Raw genomic sequence first — 24,372 nt, 5'->3', positions numbered from 1 at the left:
TACTCACTATGTGTTTATTCATCACTTTGTATTTCATAATTAGTTAATAATATTATGTGACTTCTACAGTGTGTCTTTTGTCCTGTCCTTCTCCTATCACTTCTTGTAGAAAGAGAGCTTTTCCTTTCCCACTGTTGCAAAGTGCTTGCTCGTAGGGGGTCTTCTGATTGTTGGGATTGTTACTTTACAATATGAAGTGCCTTGAGGCAACTGTTGCTGTGATTTGGTGCGATAAAAATGAAATAGAATTGAACTGACAGCTGCTTTTAATACTGATGAAAAGTTCTGGAGCATCCCCACTCCACTCCCAGATACAGAGTTACACTGCTGAAATAAATAATAAAGAAAATGTATATATAAATAAAAATTAAGATCTTGCTGCAGTCTTCCTTTTCTGATTCCCAGTGATTAGACTACATCTGTCCCCGTGCTTTGGGAATAGCCTTTAAGCCCTCTTGAAGCCTTTATGTAGGCTTCATTTAAAATGACCATCAATCATCTCACAACAGTCATTGCATGCTTCCATACTGTCAAAGGAGTGTGAAAGTATTTTTTCACCTGTCCAGCCATGAACTGTCCGAAGCCCGGAGGGAACGTGAGTGTGGAGATCAGCAGGGTGACAAGCGCAGGATACACCAGACGCCTGACAGGAAGAGATGGACTGTGGGGTCATTAATGAGTGTGCTTGACACACTGTATGTGCATACCTACTTTCTTGGTGGTGTGGAAAGAGAGAGAGATAGTGTATAAATAGCTCCCGATGACGTGTGTGAAACCGACCCAATTCATACAAGGGATTTACCTACATTTCCCAGGACTACATTAGCTTTGTGACATAGAGTGTGAATAGAAGCGTAGGGGCACATGGGCAGGATGTTCATGATCCTTGTGTTTAGTTAGAGTTTAACCAGCTAAAATGTGTCAGTGTGTGTGGTTGTGTTTTTAGATGTGTCTTTAATATCTGACATATGCTTATTGGTTTTAAGGCAGAGTCAGATGAGAAGATCATAATACTGTTATTATTTCAGTTTGTTAAATATGAAGTTAAAGCCAACAGATGGTAGCTTAACTGAGTATAAAGCCTGGAAACTAAAGAGTATAATTATATATATATGACGGACAGAACAGTGCAGTCTGAAAATAAAAAAAACAACACAAAGTGCTTTTTTCCCCTATTTCCCACAGAGGGTTGTGAAAAAGACTAGTGGAAAATTAAGCTTGTAGTAAAATGCCTAATGAATTCAGTCACTGGTTTATGTCCTCTTGAATACAACATGATACTCATTTTATAGCTTCCCAGTTCCCACAGATGGTGACACCCAAAAATGCTCAGCTTGAGGCTTCCAAATGAGGCGACGCTTGCTATGTCCATCTTTTACATACAGTCTATGTTGGAAACAGCTAGCCTTGCACTCAAAGCTCCTTGATTTACAAGCTTTATCTTTATTTGGCTCCTTTGTACACAAGTCAAAACATCAACCTGAAAAGTTGCTGTTTTACAATAAGTTATTTAAAAGACTTTCTTCATATGCTGTAAAACTGCTTAGTTGATTTAGTTGAATGATACTTTGAGGAGATGATGAAGAAAATGAGAGTGATGAGGACGGATAGAGGAAAGGTAGTGAATTAGGAAGTGCAGAGACTAATAAAGATGAACTGACAGCAGCTTTAAAGAAGATGAAGCACGGCACTCTGGGACTATGGAGATGTCTAGAAGAGAGGGTAGTGGACCTTTTAACCAGATAAGGAGATTAAGTGTACTGGTACCTTCGTGAACAAACAGGATGTGCAGAGCTATAGTAACTACTAGGGGTGCAACGATACAACAAAATTCACGGTTCGGTTCGGTTCGATACTTTGGTGTCACGGTTCGATATTTTTTCGATACAAAAAAAATGTTCATGCCTTTTTATTAATTTGTCATTTATTAAATTTTCACGGCACATTCTGCACCACATCTCTGTGCGTTCATCATTTGTTTGAAGCCAGCTCACCTCCTGCAACCACTTTTCCGAGAATACGTGCTTCTTTTGTGGTTCGGACTCCTTCTGACATTTCTTTGGAGGTGGAGGAACATCACAGTAATTGCTTAAAGGAGCTTCTTCGACATCTTTAAGAGTTCTAAACAAATGTCTGTCCTCTTCCTGAAAATCTTATGTACGCAAACACGCATTGCAACTTCTTATCTTGTGCGGGTTTTTATTTTGACAGCGAATGCGCACCTGCGGACCACTTATGTGCAGCCCTGGTTATTTAGCTCGTCATATTGCAGCCACAGAAATTCTTTTGTCCATGAAACCATAAAGCTGCACTTTCTTTTTGCCTTATAGTCTGATTTGTCATAACCTTTCCGTTTTGTCACTTCTTCACCCTGACCTGTCTTATTTGGCTCAGCAGAACTAAAATATATATTCTGCTGCTTTTACACACGCACTAACATAACGCTCAGCGATTCTCTGCGCGATCAACCTCTCACGTGTTTAAGCTGCAGGAGATTTCACTTGTCATGTTTGCATAGTAAGCTAACGATTGATAAGACGATGTCAGAGGAATTGGTGCGCAAATTATCATTACTCACCAATCAGTACTGTCGCTTTCTATACACAGTTCACGCGATTGCAAAGTGAAAGCAAAAAACAAGCGCAAATTCAAACGCGATTTCAGTATGTCACATATTGACAGTGGCCGATGCCAATGACATAATTACCCAGCTACATTTCCGAAAGAATGCAAAAGCATTGACATATATTTTTCCTTCCTACGATAGGCCGACGGGCAGGGCAGAGATAGATTTTGGTAGCCCGACTGGAAAAAAGCCCCAGGACGTCGGGCTAGCGATTTTGCGAGCCCTGTATCTGATTGAGGAATCACTCATCTTTGGAAAAGAGAGTTTATTATGGAGAAATGTCTCTTTCCAAAATAAAAGCTATACTATACGCTTCTTCTGGGCTATATTCTCAGCAGCATATTAAACATATCAGTTTAATAAGGAGAATCATGTGCTAACGGCTGTCTAAATGACTCGGGTAAAGTTTGTAGCATGCGTGCTTGTTTTTGTCTGCTTCCACTTGTCTTTGCACTAGGATGATGTCGGAGTAAATATGCAGTCATATTGGTTGTGTTCCCACTAGTGCTGTCAGCGTTAATCTGAAATGACGTTAAGGTCACAACACGGCAAATCTCCGTTAACGAGCTACCGCGGATCGCCTCATGAGTGGGGCTGGAAGACGTCAACACATTAACGAGCTAACTGCGCTAACACACTAGTTCCCACCAATTGAGCATTGCTGGCACATCCAACATACTGTTTTACTTTTGTCCATGACACGCTTACCTTCAGGGTCATACATCACATGAAAACCAAAATAGTTCCAAACGCCAGATCTGAATGAGGGTGGGGGAGGTTCAATTTGCCATGTTGCAACAAGCTTAACTTCTGTCTAGCTAGCTTGCCCTGTGCTCAGTGAATCTGTGTTCGACTACTCCGCCTAGGCTGCACTGTCGAGCGCAGATCCACTGAGCGCTCAACACAGACAGCATCGTCAGAAGGAAAGTTGATAAAATAAATTAAAAATGTTGTATCGTTCGATACATATGCGTACCGAACCGAAAGCACTGTATCGAACGGTTCGATATCGATACGAGTATCGTTGCACCCCTAGTAACTACAGTGGGAAAAAGTTGATGAGGCATACCATGAAGGTATGGCTAGGCTGAGAAGAGAGGTGACGATCAATGAGCAGCAGTATGAATTCATACAGATCCAGTGTTTGCTTTGAGGAGGTAACAGTGAATTGCACTGTGTCTTTGTGGAGTGGGAGAAAAGTATGTGAGGGTGGTGTAGGACATGTATGAGGAGGTGGAGGTGGGATTAGACCGGGGATCTCCTCTGAGCCCCTTCTTGTTTGCAGTGATGTTGGATAGGTTGACAGATGAGATCAGGCAGGACTTTCTGTGAACTCTGATGTTTGCAGATGACATTGTGTTCTGTAGTGAGAGTAAGAAGCAGGCGGAAAACTCTGGATAGGTGGAGAACAGCAGCAAGAGTTAAAGAAAAGGTTTACAAGATGGTAGTGAGACCTGATAAAAAGACAGGGGGCTGAGCTGGAGGTGGCAGAGCTGGGAGTGAGCAGGATGGACAGAATTAGAAATGTGTAAATCAGTGGTTTGGAGACAAAGTTAGAGCGGCAAAGCTGAGATTGTTTGGACATGTGCAGATGAGGGACAGTGGACATGTCTGGTAAAGAATTCATGGATGTGGTGAAGGAGGACATGCAGAGGGTTAGTGTGACAGGATGCTAAGTGCAGGGTGAGATGGAAGCAGATGAAGTGCTTTAGAGCCTCATAAAGGGACCAGCTGAAAGAAGATGGATGAGGGAGAAAGTGTGTGTACAACTCACAGCAGGTTTGTGAGTTTGTGAGACAGTTTGTGCCTCAGAGTAAGAGCATGAAAAAAAATGATGTTATACATTAGTCAGCTTTAGATGAGTTGGTTAGCTAGTTTCAGTACACTGTGAAAGATCCACAGTCATTGTTTCCAGTCTCAGATAAGCTAGCTTTCTGCTGGCAGTTGCAGTATTAATCGTTTCATCAAACTCTGTGAGTAATTTCCAAATGTGTCAAACTGTTCCTTTAAGCTGGACAAGGGGACTTTGGGTCTATGAATCTACAAATGTTTAATGATTTTGTGTAAGACTGGGATGAGATACTTACTTCCTCAGCAAGAACTTGTTAATTGTCTTCTGCTTCCTCATGCACTCGACTATCAGCCGGTTCAGGTAGACAAACAGAGCTCCCCCAAAACCACACGCAATCCTACACACACACACAGACACGGCTTGTTTGGCCTGTTGAAGGTAAAACAGAACAGCATTGTGGTGCAAAACAAAAGCAGCCACATGGAAAAAGAATTACCACAAATGAAACAAAGCTACAGTTTTGCTATGCCTGGTTAAGTCAGTCACAGTTGGAAGCTCTTTTCAAGGAAGCCAAGCGATGTTAATTCATCGTTTCTCTCCATGAAGATACATCAAACAAATCACATTTGGCACGTTCTGATCTGGACAGAGCCTCTGCTTGTAATCAGCAGAGTAAAAAGTTAATTTCATGCCCCGTTCATCGAATACAAATCAACCTTCAGACCCTTAAAAGACTTGGGAGAACGGCAGAAAAGGAGCTCAGATCTCCTCAGTAACAGAAGCTGCTTGGGGATCAGGGCTCTGTTTAATGTGGCGCCAGTCCAGAGAAATACACTCACCCCAGTATGGCAAAGGCTGGCAGCTCCTGAAGGTCAAACGGGAAGTCCAGACGGAAACGGGTCTTAAAGAGAGCAGTGATGGTCTCTGAGAAAAAGAAGACTGTTCTCACTCTGCTATACAGCAATCTGTTACGAATGAAAACTGGCTTTTAAACTGAACCATTAAAGACAACCACTTACCTCATCATGCCTCTTAAATATATACTTACATATACTGAATTACATTTTATATAGAGTCTCATTAAAGTAGCCACCATGTTAGGTACAACTTGTTAAATTGAATTGGAAAGGGGTTCCCCTTTCAATTAATTTCACCCTTTTATATGAAAAAGATCCACTTTGGCCTTCAGAAATGCATGAATTCTTAATGGCAGAGATTGAACAAGGTGCTGGAAACACTTCTCGTGACATGATAGCATCACACAGTAGCTGTGGATTTGTCAGCTACACATCCTGATCATGTCCTGATGATCCTGATCCATCATGATGTGAATCCCCTGTTTTACCACATCCCAAAGGAGGTCATCTGAGTACAATGAACTTAGTGTCATGTTCAGGGACAATAATTTTGAGATGATTTGAGTTTTGGGACATGGTGTAGTCATAAAGGGATGGAAATGATCAGCAACAATGTTCAGGTCGGCCGTGGAGTCGTGCGCAAAGACAGTAGAGTAAAGACTATTACACTACCACCACCAGCCTCAATCACTGATAAAAGGCAGGATGGAGCCATACTTCCTTGTTGTCCATGCTGAATTCTAGCCCTATGATTTGAAGGTCACATCAGAAATTGAGATAAATCAGACTAGACAACATTTATCCAATCCTTATTGTCCAGTTTTGGTGAGCCTGAGTAAATCGTAGCCTCGGTTTCCAGTTCTTAGCTGAAAGAAGCAGCACCTGGTGTGGTCTTCTGCTGCTTTAGCGCTCTCTTTCAATGACTGACATGATGGAAATTTGGTTGGTTTCTGTTGCTTTCCTGTCAGCTTGAAGCATTCAGGCCGTTCTCCTTTGACCTTTGACATCAACAAGGCATTTTCGCCCACAGAACTGCCTCTCACTAGATATTTTTTTGCTTTTTCAGACCATTTTCTGTAAACCCTAGAGGTAGTTGTGTGGATTGTGTAGATCAGCAGTTTCTGAAGTACTCTGAGCATCAGTCTGGAACCGACAAACATGCAACATTTAAAGTTGTTTAAATCACCTTTCTTCCCCATTCTGATGCTCCAGCAGGTCGTCTTGACCATGTTTAGATACCTAAATGCACCGAGTAGCTTCCACGTGACTGGCTGATTAGATTTGTTTTAACGAGCAGTTGAATAGATGTACCTAATGAAAGGGTCGGTGAGTTTAAATTAACTCGTTTAATTGCATATTATGATATTTTTCTTGAAACAGAACTGGAAGAGTCATAAAAACTCACAGGTAGATAAACAGATATTTTCTGTTTTGTACTTTACCTTCCTCCTGATTCCACACAGCAAGCACTCTGAATATGAAGGCGCTGAAGGTGGCAGCGAAGAAGCCCCTCCAGTAGTTCCTCACAGCAAAAAATGTTGACGTGACCTCAATACTGAACAGCACCCCTGCAACGCACAAACATACATACAGAGAGTGAGACGTTCCCAGAGCCCAACTGCAGTCAAGAAAACTGCAAATTCTCAACTTTATTTCATATTAGATATTCTAGCAAAGAGCTATTCTCAGGCTTTCACCTTATAATTATTTAACTATCAGGTGATCTCTAAAAATCGCGACCTTCCTTAAATGATTCATGTAGTCTATAACATTTTAGAAAAACATAAAAAAGCCACAGTAGCTGCATATTTAGCTTCAGTGACTCAGTGAATCAATTAAATACTTCAGCTCTGATCATCACGGCTATAATCTTTGGTTATTTTCACATGGATTTTCAGCATTTTGCAAAAAAACCCAACAAAGATTTCTAACTCGCAGGACCTGTTTGTTCGCTTGTTTGGAAATGCCACACAGCTACATGAATCGTGTCTCGGTGAATGTGCAGTACATACTGTACTGTTGTCAGTAAGAGTTTGTCTAGTCGTTCTAAATAAATGAGACAGGGTGTCAATCACGCCCCAAAAACAAGTTCCTCTTGTCGCTTGTGGCCACAAGCATCCATTCTATAAGGCTCAAATGATGCAGACGAGAAGACATTGATCAAAATAATTATAACTTAAGGTCCTCTTTACAGCTTTTATTAGTCTTGTCATTGTCATTAAGCATAGATTAAAATGCTAAAGAACATGTCACTCTATTCAAACCGCTGTGAAAGAATGGGCACCTTTATTTAGCAAGCAAATTTCAAACACAGAAGTTAATTCACACGACAATTAAAACCTTCTGAACAACCCGGCGCATGAAGAACGTCAATTAAGAAAGAAGAAAATAAGGTCTAACAAAAAATCTGATAATGAAACAGAAGATGGAAATTCACCCTAACAATAAACAATTGGAGCAAAGGTCGAGAAGTACTTGAAGTTCTCCGGGAAAAAAATGGAAATTTTAGCATTTGTATAAGTGGGCGAGTCCATCTGTTGAAGAAGATGGTAAGATGCAGTCGAATGCAGAACAACCACTGAGTGATACCAAGTATGATTCATCATGTGAGCATCCACGGAAAATCACTTTAATCTGAGGATTTTAACGTGGATATAATGTGGATGATTATGACCTTCACCCTTGAGAAAACATAATCCTAATCCCCGCTGCACCACAAGTATCAACAGCTAGCAGTTAAACAGGACCACTAAGACAAAACGTCCTCCATTTAAAGACATAAATCTAGTAATCACTCTTTTTTAACTCACTTTGATCCCTATCAGCTCCTGCAGAGCAGAAGCTCCTCAGCTGCTCAAAGTTGCTAAAAGCACCACAAATTTGAGAATTATCTGTATGTTTAACGCTAAGTACAACAATTCCTCACTGTTTTCATGTTATAGTTTGGTGCATTAGTATTATAAAATATCATTTAGATGACTTTCAAAGTAATTTAAAGAGTTGATCAAGTAAAAAGTTGATAACAATGCTCAAAAGGTTATCCAAAGGTTACAGGAAACATTAACATTCATGCACACATAAGCATTTGGCAGATGACAGAGTTTGCTTCTCTGAATGAAAAGCAGTTTTTAAAGTTTTAATGTAGTTTCACATGGGACTGTATATTAACCATCAGTGAATACGGTAGATTTACATTTGAACTTGAAGCCAACTTACTTTATCAGTATGAGGAAGGTTTAGTCTGCTAAAACGGTGGGAATGGAAGAGCTGAAGGTGTCTTCAGCAGTGCTAACTTCACTGTTAGAGCTGTGGCGGTCTATCAAAATAAATATGTTGCCGACAGCAGTTAAAGAGGATTGGTATTAAGTAGAAAAAAAGAAAAACAAAACAAGTGATCATTCAAATACACATATAAAGCCAAAGAGGCATACATACAGTAGTTTGGGTCATATAGTCATGTGGGGTTAAGCCAATCAATCAATTAATAAAAGTGGAGGGCCTAAAAGAAGACGTGTGTACCCTCAGGACCAAATATGGTGTTACACATATCTTAATCTATATGTGGCTGTATAAGATTGATTGTTTTGTGGTTACAACCTAATTTAAAATGCTGTGTGTAATATGTTTAATTGGGATCCCGGAGAAGGCCAGAACGTGTCAGTCTACCAATTAAGTTCTCCTAACTAAATGACAAATAGAGCAAAGTTTCCGGCTCAACTTCACCCAATTAAGGAGCGCGTGGAGGAGAGGAAAAGGTCTGAAGAGGTTAAAACTCCAGCAAAGCTTGAAAAGAGCATTTGAAGAGGAGTGTTTGCAGATTTTAGTTAGAAACGGTGTATGCCGTACACTCACTCCACTCTGGAAAAAAAAAAAAAGTACAGTTCAAAGAAATCATTAAAAAGGCCAAAATTAGCATGACTGTCATACCCATGATGAGTATGTGTAAATGTCTGACCACAACTGTATTAATAAATATTTTATCCTCATGGCATGTTCACCTGTAGCCTAAAAAACATGCATTTTGACATCAAGCATTAAAAGAAAAGTGCTAAAGCTGGAGAGAAGAGTTGCTCTTGTTATGTGCTGCTGTATCATAGGATGACATAAGCTGTTAATGAGTGAAATGCGCAATATTCCTTCCTATGGACAGCCATTAGACTGAGAGCCAGACTTTGAGAACCTTGGATTTAGACAAATATACTGACTAAGACTGGCATCTTCGGCTGCTAGTGGGGTAAATATTCTCTTCATCTAATTAGCTCCTGTAAATGTCTCACATAATTAAATCCAGTTCAATCAGAGGCTGCAGTCGTGTTGACTTACCTCCAATAGGGGCAGCGAAGCAGCAGCCCACGCCCACCGCACAGGCAGCCGATAGCATCTCCGTGTTCCTCAACTCATTCTGTCCAACAAGGGTCAGATACACGCACATACCAATACACGCAGAGCAGTGCATTCAAGCAAATACACACACATTCAAATCCCAAGAGGTGCATGTTTATTTGCAAATGCCTCAAACATACATCCAGAACCAGTTTTATTTTACAAACGCAGCAGTTTGACTGCAAAGCTGCTGTTTGCACACATTCGACGAGATTACTTATACATGATTGGAGTTTGATGGGAGGCTATAACTGAAAAACCATGATTGAGGGTTGAAATCATGAAATGAGATGTTTGTGTCGAAGCAAAAGCAACACAGATCGATGCCTCTCTGCGACGGTTCACTGAACAGAATCTAACACAGCGCAGACAAATGGAAAGACATCAATCTGTCTCAGATCTCAAATGGACAGCTTGAATTAATGTTGATGGGATTGGAAATAAAGAAACTATCCGAGTCATGCATTCGTACCTTGCTTCCTTCAAAGGGCTCTTCCTTTAGCAGTAAAAGTGAAAAGAGGACAGACATGTGTGAGTGTAGTGGTTACCTTTTTTTAAAAATGTATGTTTTTTTTTTTTTATCTTCCTCCTGGAAGACATCCAAGTTATTATTCAAAGCAAGCAGACCCAAACAAGCAGCGAATGAGCTTCAGCAAACACAATCCTGATTTTACTGTTAACTGAATTAACATTTTCCCAGACTGATTAGGTTTAGTGGTCCCTGCACTATTTGAGTCGTTCTAACTGTGCTGACACGTGTTTTTCTTCCTTCACATCACTGCAGTCTATCTTCCTCCACGCTGATGTGGCTGTTGATGCAAGGAGGAGAGGCACATCACAGTATCCAGTGGAGAAATAGACAGAAGCTCAGGGTGAAGTCTCACATGAGTGGAGGTGAGAGTCCGTCCTGGGGAACGGCAGAAAGTCGAAGAAATGTCAAAGATTTTTCAAATAAAAACTGCATGTGCGTGTGTTATTCGCCCATCACAGTGATTATACTCAAACAAGGAGGAAGGTGATAAATCATGAAATTACGGGCTTAAGGATTTACATGATTTATTCCACATTTGCTTTTATTTGCCTCCCACTTGTGTGAGTTAACGTGTATGTGCACATATCAGCGGCACTCTTTCAGCAAAGCGTGGTGCATACTCGCATGTAAGCTCTTCGTCTGCTGGTTTGAGTTTACACACGGAAATGATAAAGTAGTTTAGCTCAGTTTAGCTTTAGGCTCATTCTCGGGGACTTGGTATTGGATCAGTGTCATACTTTGTTACATCTTGTAAGTATGTAACCCACTGACTTGTGTTATATAAATGATTTTTTTTAGAAATGAAAAAATACACCTCAAACATGCACTATGAAAATGTCTGAACCTTTTATGTTCACTGTCATTACCATTTGATTTATAGCCTATAACACATTTAAACAATAGAAGTTGACCTTCAGTGACAGGCACGTTTACAGTCCAGGTTTCCAAAAAAAAAGTTCCAACATACATGAAAATCTGACTGGTCTGTTTTATTGTGTTAGTTAATTACTGTAGAAAAGTCACAGTGATTTAGCTAGCATCGCACAGGTACTACTAAGAACCCCCCACCACTTTTTTTTACTTCTCGTTCATGTTAACCCACTACTAAAGATCATTAACTTGTGTTTTCTTTTTTTCATAGTTTGTAATATCATCTGCTGCATTTTCCTCAACCTGATTCTGCTGCAGGTCTCTTCCTCTTATCGGGGAGTTCTTCCTTCCCACCATTCCCAACCAATCTTATATCTTATAGTCTTTACCTTACAATTGAAAGTGGCTTAATATGACTGTTGTTATGAGTTAAAACTATATAAATAAAACTAAATATGAATGAATCCTTACTTCACTTTCTAATGTGTTCATTTGTAACTCAGTACGCCCCTCTGAAACCCCTGCTGGTCCTGAAGTGGCAGTGTGATAAGGTGAGGGAGGGCCACCACTTCTCAGAGAAGTTATCGAGCTCTCGTTATGCACTAAAAAGTCTAACTTAGTTAAACTAGCACCCTTTAGACTCCCTGCCTTCAAATTATGCTTCATTACTTCATCCAACACATTTCAAAAGGTGCAACTTTTACTCAACTAGTGGCCAAAGCAATCACACGGAGGGTTTTGGTGTAGTACTCTCTTTGCTAGGGGTGGGGGGGTCACTGACTGGTCTTTGGCAGCAATGACCTGTAGTGACCCTTCATACAGTTTAGACCAGTGACAGTTATCTTTACAATGAATCTGTTGTTGTAGTGTTTCTGATAGTAATGTAAGGAAGTGGCTCTTTCACTTTTCCCCACTCGTAAATTTGGGGAAACAAACACTCCCCAATATTGAGGCTAAAGTTAGGATCTAAACAGATCTCACTACAAATATCAGCATGTGTGACTCTGCAGCTGAATGTTAGCACAAAAGGGGTCAAATTAACAACTAGTGATGATGATTGATGAATAGAAGACAGAAATACATTTCAAATTTTTCACACCAATTTTTCAAGCTTTTTTAAAATTTATTGTAAAGAGCCAAAAACAGCTTTTCTGTTTCATTAAAATCAGAGGCTCAAACTGACTGAAAACATTTGTGGATATGAGCTGCAGACATGCGAGAACTCATAAATTAGATTTCATCACAGATGATAATATGACACTTTTTATAGAAGTAAGCGGAAAGCCCTCAAACACAGTGCTGTGCTGCAGTCTGCTGGGACATCTGCATATCAGTTGTTCTCCATCCTCACCTTGTAAATCCCACCAAAAACAGCAGCCATAAATTTGCTCAGGAGAGCGGCGCACAGACTGGCAACATGAACGAAGGGTCCCTGTGAGGGAGGATAGAGAAAGGCAGATGTTAGAAGACAGGAGACGACTAAAAGCACACTTAAAGACTAAGCAGAGCGTGCTGCATCCAAGATCAAGAGCATTATTCAAAAACCTTTGCACGATTAAACCACGCTCAGATGCAGATTCAAACTGCTTTATTACACCCTGGATGGGAAATGTAACTGCTATTAGCAGTAAATCACACTTTTATTTTGACAGCTCTGACTTCAATGAGACTAGAAGAGAGAACATTATTAAATCTTCCAGACCTACAAAAAAGCCTTTAATTCATTGGTTGTAATTTGTGAAGCCAAGAAGACTGTAATGGGTGAAGGCTAGGGGGAAAATAAACTCTCTACCTCCTTCCCCAGAGGCATTCCACTACCCAGCGCGCAGGTCAGACCAATCACTTTGGCAACAAAGGTCTTAAAAGTCAGATACTCCTTCAGGACCACCCCCCTGAGTATGGTCTTCATCTCTGGAATACCTGAACCTGAGAAATGAAAAGATGCCAGGTGGGATGATGCAGTGCAGAGAAAAGATGAGTTGAAAGAAAGCAATTACACAGAGGGGGATTGGTTGGGGTGGGGGAATAAATGAAGAGCAAGAGGAGACAGTAAGGGGAAAAGCTGATTGATATTCATATAGTTTTAGTATGCACATCTCATCAGAGCTATATTTAATGGATTTCCTGCAGATGCAATCACTAAGACATACAGCACATGTCCTTGGAGCCCTTATGGAGCACTACAGAGCCAATTACATTGCACAGAAATAAGACCATGAATTAGAATATGAATATAAATACATATGTTTATGTCCACATTCTGTGTGCATGTCTTACCCACAGCCTGAGGCGCAAGTATCTGTGTGAATCCTGCAGAGAAAGTAATGAGGACTACAGGGTAGCTGATCCAGGCAATGTACTGCAGAAGCAAGTTACTGTCCAGGCCACCGTACATCCACTTCTGCGCTGCACACACATATATAAGGAACTTCATTTCAGTATCATGCAGTACAAAACTAAACTAGTCAAAAACTATTCCCAATTAATTTTCTGTGACTCCTTTTCTCTTCTTCTTCTCTTCGACTGCTTCTCTGTGCTCTAACCCCAAATCTCTGCCTTTGATTTCCTCACCCTCAGCAGCTCCTCTTTCATCCTACGAGCAAATTTACAGTTTCAAAAAACAGAGGAAAAAAAACCAAAGCTACTAAACTAAGCCAGCTGTGTATTTCGCCATCTATTTTTCTTCACTCGTACCTGAAAAAAAGATCTTTTCAAAAATGTTCTGATGCTCAGAGAGGATGCGCTGGAAAACATCAGCATGGGCGGAAAAGATGGGCGTGTTTGCTCAGTCACGGCTGAGTAGTGTTTTGTTAAAGTTAATGATGTGTCAACCTTTCTATTTTTTATTTTTTACTTATTTTTTGGTTTTGTTTGAACACTTTTAGAAAAGAAATGTCAGGAAAAATAATCTGGTTTATTATAATTTATTGTGAGATTTTGGGAATTTTTTTTTATCAAATACTGTACAGTTTCTATTCACATCACAGATGTTTGTAAAATCCCAGTTTGTTTGAAATGTGAATAGAAACAGTGATTTCTAAATATTATGAACCAATATTTCATCACAATTCAATTGTCTTCACAATGCACCTCTTAGCCGTTCATATGAAGCCTAACTCTTTGAGGTTTAATGCCGCCCCTGTGAGAACAGCATCACATTTGCTGTCTGTCCAGTCTTTCAAGCATCTCTCTCTCATTTTTGGTATGCATCTCTTTCCTACCTTCTTGGCAGAAGGCGATGGCATAGTCCATCACCCAGCTGACCAGAGCCATGAGTAGCCCCAGCAGAATGAGGAAGATCCAGTCCTCCCCCACTCGTGAGATCAAGAACTTCTGGCAGCGAGATGCACACACTGAGGGCACAGAGAAACAGAGAGAGGGAATCAAAAGCAAAGAAATTCCAGGTGTGATGAGACTGCAGAGTAGGGATGGGTATTGATAAGATTTTCACGATTCCGATTCCATTTTCGATTCTGTTTAACGATTCGATTCTTTATCGATTCTCTTATCGATTTTTTTTTTTTTTAAAAAGGAGAACACTAAGGTCAATTAGCTTAGATCTTTGTTTTATATCTTCTCTTTGAACAAGATAGAAATTTAGGAGTAACATGGCCTTACAAACCCAACAGTGAGATCTTAACAGATCCAACCTATGGCTCTTCAATGGGGTGTCACAGAGTCCCCAGGAAAAAAAAAATTGTGAATGTAAAATAATAAAATAAATATTCTTCTGTAGCAATTACACAAGAATATCCAGTAATGTCCCTGCCTACAATTAAACACATTCACTTACCGAAAATCGGGGGCATCTGCTGTGGCAAATGGGTGCAAGCCTTTTACCACAAACTTAGTCACTGCTCGGTGACATTCGTCTATCCTGGCCTGAAAGGAGACGCTACCGGTAGACTGCAGCGAGAACTGCCAGCATCTGAGCCAGACTCTGTCTGTCTCATCATGGTCACCTAAATGCACAGTAATGGCAGGTTTTGTAATAAGGCAGATCGCGCTAACATAATATGCACTGTTAGTTGATTATTTACCTGCCGTATTAACGGGAGAGGACGTGCAAACGTTACCGCTGCTGCTGGGTTGAGATTCACGAGTCCGGAGCGGAATTAAAAACACGACATTTATTTAAGGTTATCGCGTGTTTTGTGAGCAAATGCTTTTGCATATTCATAGTGTTTCCTCCCTTAAATGAAATATCTACTTTGCAAGTATTGCAAGTTGCCCTGTTGTCATCCGTTCTCGTAAAGTATAACCAAACTTTTTAGCGTTTGAGCCGCCATGTTTCCTGCCAGGTAAATGACGCTCCGCAACGTGGTGACGTCATTCGGGGCGACTGGAATCGATAAGGGAATCGTTTGCAAAAATGGCAAACGATTCCAAGGAATTGAAACAGTGGGAACCGGTTCTCAACAAGAACCGGTTTTCGATACCCATCCCTACTGCAGAGATATACTTGTTTGTATGCGACTCAAAGAAACACCAGTGTCAAGGAGAAAAGAGGAGAGGAGAGGGAAACTGAATAATAAATAATCAAACTGAATTATAAATAAGCTGAAAAAGATTTAAAATATATGATGTTGAATGGTTGAGTTAAAAAAGGTATGAATAAAAAATTAACACCCATTTATTTAAACGTAATAGGCATAGACATATGGCTACGACATATACAGGCATATTGGCATATCTATATAGATATGCCTAACCAGGTTCGGGTTGCAAAACCAGAGAAGCGGTAAAAACCGGATGGATGGACATTTTTAGAGTGAAAACTGTCAGCTTCCCCACAGACCACTGTTACAAAGACTAACCAGCTTGTTAGGACTATGCTTGCCTGCCATAGCCCAGCTTTTAAAGGGGAAGTGTGACTTCTCTTTGGTAAATGTAACCTAAATTTCTCTGTGAACTAGTTAAACAAAAAAAAACCAACCCAAAACAAAACAAAACAAAAAAGCTCACAAAAATTACTAATTGTCATATTTTGTTAAAGTCACATGATCACTCAACTCTAGTACATATGGAAAAATATAATAACTCAGTAATATAAATAAACAACAACTAGTTGTATTCAAGGAACTTAATTTCTTTTGGTCCTACAAACTCAGTCACCCATTGGTTGCATTAATTAATATGTTTCAGCTGGCAACAAGTTATTTAACCCTAAATGGGACAGTGAGTAACTAAATTATTGGCCAGCATTAAACGATGAAAACAACTAAGGAGACTGCTGAAACTATTATAATAACAGTTCAAAGATAGTGGTGAACTATCGTCTTTTAAGAATAAATATGGAACTCACGACTATATTTCGACACATACACTGCAAATAGATCTGAAAGAATTGACAATAAACATGTAGTGTAGACTTAAGAAAAACACTTATCAGTGAGACTAATCTGGAAAACAGGCTTCAATTTGCCACATAAAGATTGGACCCTGGAGCAATGGAAAAAGCTCATGTGGTTTGATGATTCCAGATTTGACCTGTTTCACTGTGAAGGTTAAATCAGAGTAAGAGAGCTGGATGAAGCAATGCACCCCTTGTGACTAGCGCTTGCCGTACAAGCCTGTAGGGGTGGTGGTTTGATTTGGAGTTGCTTCAGGTGGCCAAGTTTAGGTTCAGAAACATTATTTGCCAAAAAAGGTGTTTCTACGAGTGGAGTTTTCTTTTCCTGGTGGCACAGGCATATTTATAGATGACACTGCCAGGATTCACTGGTTTCAAATCGTAAAAGAGTGGTTGAGGGAGCATGAGACATCATGGGGTTACACTAGTCTTAAATTAAAAAAAAAACTGAATACATTTTTAGGTCACCACTGGACAAAATTTGAGTGATTTTCTGTGTATTTTAATGAAGAAAACAAGAGAATAAAAAGATGCAGTGAGCAGAGAGATGTTATCACTTTTCCACATGAGAGAATCACATTATCTTCATCCAGTTCAAATATGAGAATATCAAGACAAAAAAAAAGCTAGGTCATGGTTATAAATTCTACTATTACATTATAATCTATAACTCTGGGTTAGGTCAGCTAAAAGAAGCATCGCTGGACTAATTTCTCCTCTCTTGTCTGCGGACACTGCCAAAGCCTGGAATTCACAAATATCCAGAGCATTCATAGATGTGCCTGTCCCCAGAGAAGCTAAAAATGTGCTACTAACACATTTGCCAGATCCACACTTCATGACAGCGTTACAGCCAAGTGAGAAACCAAAAACACTTTTTTGTTAATTGTTCAGCTTGTTTGTAGAGGAAATGGAAACGGTTGTAGAGGAAAAAGTTGGATATTCGTCACTCATTACGTGACTAATTGGATAATAAATGTTCATTACGATGCTGTTTGTGACATTTGCTAAAAGCTTAAGTACTGAGCTGTCTTATGAAATGATTTATCATTTTTAAATGAAACCAATCACATGGCAGCAACTCAATGCATTTACAGACATGGTTAAAAACAACCTGCTGAAGGTCAAACTGAGCACTGAAATTAACGTGGCATAGTTTTTGGATGTTGAGTCTTTCAGAAACTGCTGATCTGCTGGGATTTTCCTACACAACCATCTCTGGGGTTTATAGAGAATGGGCTGAAAAAGAGAAAATATCCAGTGAGCAGCAGTTCTCTGGATGAAAATGCCTTATTGATGCCAAAGAGCTGGTAGGAAGACAACAGCAACTCCAAGAACCATTCCAAGATATTCCGAAGAGCATCTTTGAATGCAAAACATATCAAACCTTGAAGCAGATGGGCTACACAGCAAAAGAACACACCAGGTGCCACTCTTGTCAGCTAAGAACGGGAAACTGAGGCTATAATTGACACAGAGTTACCAAAATTGGACAACAGAAGATTAAAAAAAAAAAAAAACACCGCCTGGTCTAAGTCTTGAGTTCTGATTGTAGAATTTGGGGTAAACAACATGAAAGACTCATCCTGCCTTGTATCAATGATTCAGGCTGATGGTAGTGAGCTGATGGTGTGGGGGATGTTTTCTTGGCACACTTGGTACCTCTTAGTACCAAATGAATGAACTGGTTTCTTGAACATGACAATGAGTTCACTGAGTTCACAATGAGTCACATTACCCTGCCTCCACCGTGTAATGTGATAACATTTACTATTTCACATCAAGATATCTTGTGGTTATGCTGCTTGTATGATGTTTTGATATGGCTCAATAAAAGAACTGCTTGTGTTAAATCTTGTTTGAATGGCATGCTGCTATTCAAAAACCAAAACAAGGAAAATGATAAATGAAAGGACTTTGCAGCAGTCTTTCTAGGCCGGGAAGCGGTTCACAATGGGATGCAACGTCTCCTGAGGGAAATGAGGCACAACTGTGTGCGTGATGGGGCAGGCTGTCCAGCTGCCAGGCCACCTGCTGGATGGCAAACAGCCAGCATAGGACCTACACATGAACATGGGATAAGCATGCAATCTCACACATGACACAATCTCACACAGAGTCAAAAAGAAAACATGCCTCTGAAAAATATTTAGCAGATAAATCTAAGTGAACATATGAGATGACATGGTTTTCCAGATTGTGTCATTTTACTTGACAGTTCAGTTGAAACTCTTTTATAAAAGAAAGAGGGGGAGATTCTCTGTATGTATTCCCTTTAATCTCTTTCTTACACACACACACAAACACACACACACATAATCTTTAAGAGGACATTCACTGACGTAATGCATTCCCTAGCCTCTTAACCTGCCCTTAACTATCACAACAAAGTGCGTAATCTTGAATCTTAGAATTTGTAGGGGTCCTCATAAAGGCAGCTATACAAGTACAGCACACACACACACACACACACACACACACACACACACACACACACACACAGTCTGGCACCTGCACCACCACATACTTCCATGTGCATCTTGGCTCACACTCACATCCGCAGGCTCAGTGGCGTTCACAGATGTCTTCTCCTGATCCCGCACTAAAAATCACACCCAACGCCAGACACTTTGTCCACCTCTGCGAGTCCTGCATTGCATCACCCTAATCATTAATAATGTTGAAAATGCAGGAGATCTTTCACCTACAGCCCTTTTCAAAGATTTACAATCCTCGAATGTACAGTGAAACACTAGCTGTGATATTATTCACTGAGGCTGAACCTTGGAATAACCTGCAGTCCCAGGTCTGATTAATACCTGCTACAAAAATGCACCAAAATTTCACTCTGTGAGGCAAAAATAAAAAGTGAGGGGAGTACATGTTTTGTAGCTCCGCAGCACAGTCTTTAGTTGCATGTGTAGGTTGCCTTGTTCAAAAACCTCCAACTACTGATACGAACCGAGGCACACACTAGTCCATCACCCACAGATATGATGTTCCCACACAGATGCATGAGAGGAAAGCACTAAAACTCCCACTTCCACCAAATCTGAAGGCTCTCTCAGTACACATTACCTAAGAATGAAAGCAGCGGTGCCTGGCCAGCCTGAGCGCCTCTCCAAAGATGAGTCTAAAAATACGAACACCTCTTGATCTATGAGCACACACGGCAGACAGTGAACACACAAATCACTCTGGCTGGCTGCTGATCTGACTGATTGTTTTAAATGGCTTCCATTACAGCCAGCAAGCAACGCTGTGCTGATATAGTGCAGCTTTCACCTATAGTGCAATCTATTGCTCTTTAATCAGATCACTAGTCACAAGGGCAAAGAGGCAGAGATGGATACTGGAAAGCCGCCACGCTGGCTCACTTACGCAAGCACGAGTAAAAACAAACAGTGCCTTTCCCTCCTATTGCCTTGTCGAGAGTCATCCCTGAGAGTGATTATTTATTTTAACACTTTATTTTCTGTTATTTGTCTTACATAACTTTTTTCCCCAGTTACTAATAGAGTTCAATAAATCTGTGTCCCCTCTGAAAAACAATCAGGTAAACTGTAAGTGGAGTATTTATAATCCTGTTTCCAAAAAAAGTGTAAAATAAAGACAAAAGACTGAAAAAAGGTATGAGATGCTAAAGCTTGTGTTGTGGGGAATATCTTGAAAGAAATTAGGTTAAGCAACAAAAACTGGGAATAATCAATCATGTTGCCTTATTAAGTCCTTATTGTTACTTATTTCATGGGTAAAGATAAGGAGGATCTGGCCACTCTAAACAGTTTGTTATACTGATAAGGAGTTTCATCTTCTGTACACAGTGGACTGACACTGGCTAACATTTACAGCTCTTTTACACTATGATCACATTTAACCATGCATTCATTCAGGCCTCTATCCACCTCACATCTATGGCCAGTTTAGAATCACCAATTAACCCATCATCTATGTTTTGGATGGTGGGAGGAAGCCAGAGCACCAGTAGTAAACCTATGCAGACACGAGGAGAACATGCAGTCCACACAGGATAGTTCTTGTTGTGAGTTAAGACCACTGAACCACAGTGCCAGTATCATGAAAAGATTCAGCGAATTGGGAGAAATCTTGTATACACGAGAAAAAGGTCTGAAAAACACATTTTAATGGCCGTAATCTTTGAGCCACTCAAAGGAACACTTAAGAGAACCATTTCTCAATACTTCCAAAAGCCATGCCATCTCTCTATGACATTGTGTTAGGCACACATCTGAATGCTCCAGATCTGCAAAGTGTCAAAACGTCTGCTTTGACAAATAGGTTGTGGCTGTGGCTGCTACTTAACCTCCTTAATTCCTATGGAATATAGTAAGGGCGTACTTAGTTTTCCACACATGACTCCTGCATTTTTCCTTCACTTTTGTTAAACAAACAACGTCATGTGCTGTTGTTCATCTGAGGCTGTTTACTTTACTTTTATTTTCTTAAAGCCTTTTTCCACACGACTATAAGGAAGGTGGCCTTCAGCTGTGGTGCTACCTGAAAATGATACATTAAACAAATATGAGTGCAAGTCAAAGTGAATTTAAAAACGTGGCCCTTGTTTGCATGTTCACACTTTACCAAATTTGGAGTCTAAGCAGAAAAAAGCAATTTTGACACAAACTGTAGAGAGTGGGCACAGACAGTTTTATTAAACTTCTCCTACAGCTGCAAGTGCTGATGGTGTCAGCAATAAATGCAAATGCAGCAAAGCAAACCTTAGGAATTATTATTATCATAGGATCTTTACTCTATAATATAAAGTGCTTTGGAAAAATGTATTTTATCTGATCCATAAAATCAGAAATGACAAAAATCAATAAATTGAATAAATCAGATTCCTCATTTTACCAACCAAAATGCCACAGCAGAGGTCTGTACTACGAGGCATGATTTCCTTTTATCCAGGCAACTTTCAGGTTAACCCTGGATTCTTAATACTATGAGTTGTGGATCACTTCTTACCGGGTATATTGACATCATAATATAACATGTTCTGGCTGACCTCATCTTCAACTTGCACGTAAACTAAGCCTAAATTTGAGTTCAGTTTTTATATTTGTTCTTTACTGTCAGGCTGTTAAACACCACTGAGGCTGCTGCTAAAAGAACAAAAACTAAAACTATCTTTTCAACATCAATTTAATCAAATACTCGTTATAATCTATTAGAGTCTCCCACTCTCCCTTATCTTAACGACAGAACCGTGTTATTGATAGGTCTGTTAACTCACACACTATGCTTTTTTACTGGCTTTCTTTCCTGGCTATAAATAGGCTACACTTTATTAATATAGCAGCTCTTTTCCAACCTTACTGACCAAAGCACTTAAAGCAGACACTCTTAATACAATATTACTCTAAAGTGCTTTTCCTCTCTTGCAAACTCACACTGCTGATTTGTCTGCAGGAGCTGTGTTGCTGTGTTTAACCTCGTCATATTTTTCCCATAGTATAGTTTAAGTTCTTCATTTGAAAGCACAGCCATTCTTGTGAATGGTCAGATGCTGCCAACACCCCCTCTTTCACGTGAATATGCAGGGAAACCCTGGGTTAGCTCAGTGAGATCGTTACCCTTGTGTTGCTGCCTGAATGCCTGTGTTAGGCTAAGTGAATTCAGATAACAAAAAGATCTCCTGGCTGTGTTAAACTCACTTTGTAGTACAAGGCTCTGGAAAGAAGGTCGACTCAACTTGAAGTAGACACTAAAATATTTCCTCGCTCGACAGACACTCCAGCTTTAAGATACGTATTTATCTGTAAGATTTCGCCTGGATTGATTAAGATACGATGAGTTCATTTGTGGGGCTGTAAGCTTTGAAAAATGACAAATACAGTGTGACTTTCTGAAAAACAATATCACAGTCATTCAAAACACATTTGGAAGATGCACGCATACACACAGAAATACACATAACACTCCATTACTGTAGAGTACATCGGTCTCAAGTGGAGCTCTCTGCTGGTGCCACTCCTTTATCTGCAGTCATCTGGGAAGGCTAGACATAAAATAACCTGACAGCTCAGATCAGCGTTTTGCTCACATAAACAAACGTAAACACAAAGTGAAGCAATCGGATACACTCACACACTGACAAACACAATCTGGGCCACTGGCTGCCAGCAGAGGACGCTGTCCCTGCCTTTGACATTGAGACAGTCCTTGGTGTCTGGAGGTCGTTGCTCAGATCAGACACATTTAATTCGTCTCTTTGGGCTTCATTTATAAAGCATACAAGTCGCAGGCATGGTGTGAGCAGAAAAACACTCAAAATGAGCCTTTTAGAAAATCTTACTGTGACATATAAATGATCTATTCTGTAAGGAAAGTCTAGTTTTTTAATGCAAATAATGTTCTTGTTGGTTATGTGGGGGTGTTACTCTTTAAGACGTTTATCAGCCTCAGTTCTGCTTTTTTGTCCTGATCACTGCCAGGCTGGGACTCTTAAACTGAGGAACTTTTATCGGACGTAAAAGTCTGACACCATCGGGAATACTATCAGGAAACTATAAATATGTAGGTCCTTTTTTCCCCATCTCTTGTAGCTGCTGTGCTGTACTTCAAGAAGTCGTCACTTTCACACGACTTTAATGCTCAGTGGAGAGCTGAAATCACAGTTTTAGGGGTGCGCGCACACACATGATTCACTTTAGTTCATCACTACATTGGTCTGACCTTCAGGCACTACCTGCACAGTTTCTCCTTGCAAGCCTGAGTCTGAAGAGGGAGTATCAAACATTCAGCCTTACAAAGAGTTCTGCAGAGTCCTGCAGGAGAGAAGGACGGTTTTATTCTTAATCACAAAGTATTGTTGTAGCAGATCATGAGCTGACCGTGTTTGTCTAAACTCTGAAGTCTAAATCATTGTCAGTTTTAAAAACATTACCCACACTACACCATACCGATGTGTTTCTATGATTTTTTTTAAATAGTTCTCCAGGCTTTCTGAAGGTCTTTCAAACTTCTTACATTGACATTGGCGGTTTTGTTCACTCCAGTTTTTGTAGCTGACCATTTTCAGAGGAAATTTTTGTTTTGTTTTGTTAAGCCATTCAACATTGACCTATGAATCATTCAAGGATAAAAAGGCACCAAACTCAAGGGACGAACAAGTGTTGTATCTACATGTAGCAGACAACTTAAAAAGAACAATTGTATCTTCAGGCAGCAGTGTGGGATCATTGTGACAGAGAAGGGAACAAAAGGCAGCCAACATCCAAAGAAGAGCTCTGAATGTCCTTCAAGAAGCCTGGAACACTATTCCTGAAGACTACTTGAAGAAATTACAAGAAAGCTTGCCTAAGAGAGTTCAGGCTATGTTGAAGAATAAATATGGTCATACCAAATATTGACTTTCAAGCTTGTTAGAAGTATACAAACTCTGTTTTTGCATGATATACTGTATTTCCAGGCACGTTTGCACGTTTTAATAAATTGCTGTACCTTTTTCCCATTTTCCCAACAAAATACAAAGAAATGAGGACTTCCTCAAGACTTTTGCACAGTACTGTACAACAGTAGCTTGTACTGCAGTGTCTTTGTGACTTGAGGTGACTGTTGTGAACTAGTGATACATAAATATCATTTAGATAAACTGAATAGGTGAAAATAGAAAAACTGAAACATTTTGTAGAAACCGTTTTACTGGTCTGGCCCAGCTAAAATCAAATTTGTCTGAATGTGGTTTATGAATCAATATGTGGGTTAGGGGTTAAAAGAGTCATCGTCACTTACACTGGCACTTTGCACAGGGGTCCTTCTCATATTCCAGAAGATCAGCACGACTACGAACGCTGGCGTTCCTCCTCATGCCACCGCCATCCCGCACCCCTCCGTCACGTAGGCGCGCCGCCTCCTCCTTGGCAAACACACCCAGCTCCTGGGTGTACCGCCCATACATCTGAATAGATGGAAAGGAAAAAGTTTTTACACTGGTAG

General features: G+C 40.1%; 1 protein-coding gene across 4 annotated transcripts in view; it reads right to left on the bottom strand.

The window, feature by feature from the left end:
- clcn2a (chloride channel, voltage-sensitive 2a) overlaps nt 1-24,372 on the bottom strand; it is a 63,219-nt gene that overhangs the window by 16,558 nt on the left and 22,289 nt on the right. For 3 of the 4 annotated variants that reach the window (XM_006786491.2, XM_006786487.3, XM_006786488.3), the window contains exons 2-12: nt 24,169-24,334; nt 14,282-14,413; nt 13,338-13,466; nt 12,853-12,986; nt 12,412-12,492; nt 10,131-10,154; nt 9,599-9,677; nt 6,718-6,843; nt 5,258-5,342; nt 4,714-4,815; nt 559-661 (exon numbers count right to left, since the gene is read on the bottom strand). In XM_006786491.2, the coding sequence (XP_006786554.1) occupies nt 559-661; nt 4,714-4,815; nt 5,258-5,342; nt 6,718-6,843; nt 9,599-9,677; nt 10,131-10,154; nt 12,412-12,492; nt 12,853-12,986; nt 13,338-13,466; nt 14,282-14,413; nt 24,169-24,334 (1,161 nt within the window). The remainder of the gene's footprint in view (nt 1-558; nt 662-4,713; nt 4,816-5,257; nt 5,343-6,717; nt 6,844-9,598; nt 9,678-10,130; nt 10,155-12,411; nt 12,493-12,852; nt 12,987-13,337; nt 13,467-14,281; nt 14,414-24,168; nt 24,335-24,372) is intronic. The other variant, XM_006786489.3, reaches the window with a different exon arrangement.

This window comes from Neolamprologus brichardi, chromosome 18 (genome assembly GCF_056152115.1).
Source record: "Neolamprologus brichardi isolate AB-2024 chromosome 18, ASM5615211v1, whole genome shotgun sequence".
NCBI classification, from domain to species: Eukaryota; Metazoa; Chordata; class Actinopteri; order Cichliformes; family Cichlidae; genus Neolamprologus; species Neolamprologus brichardi.
This window is presented reverse-complemented; position numbering and strand designations above follow the sequence as displayed.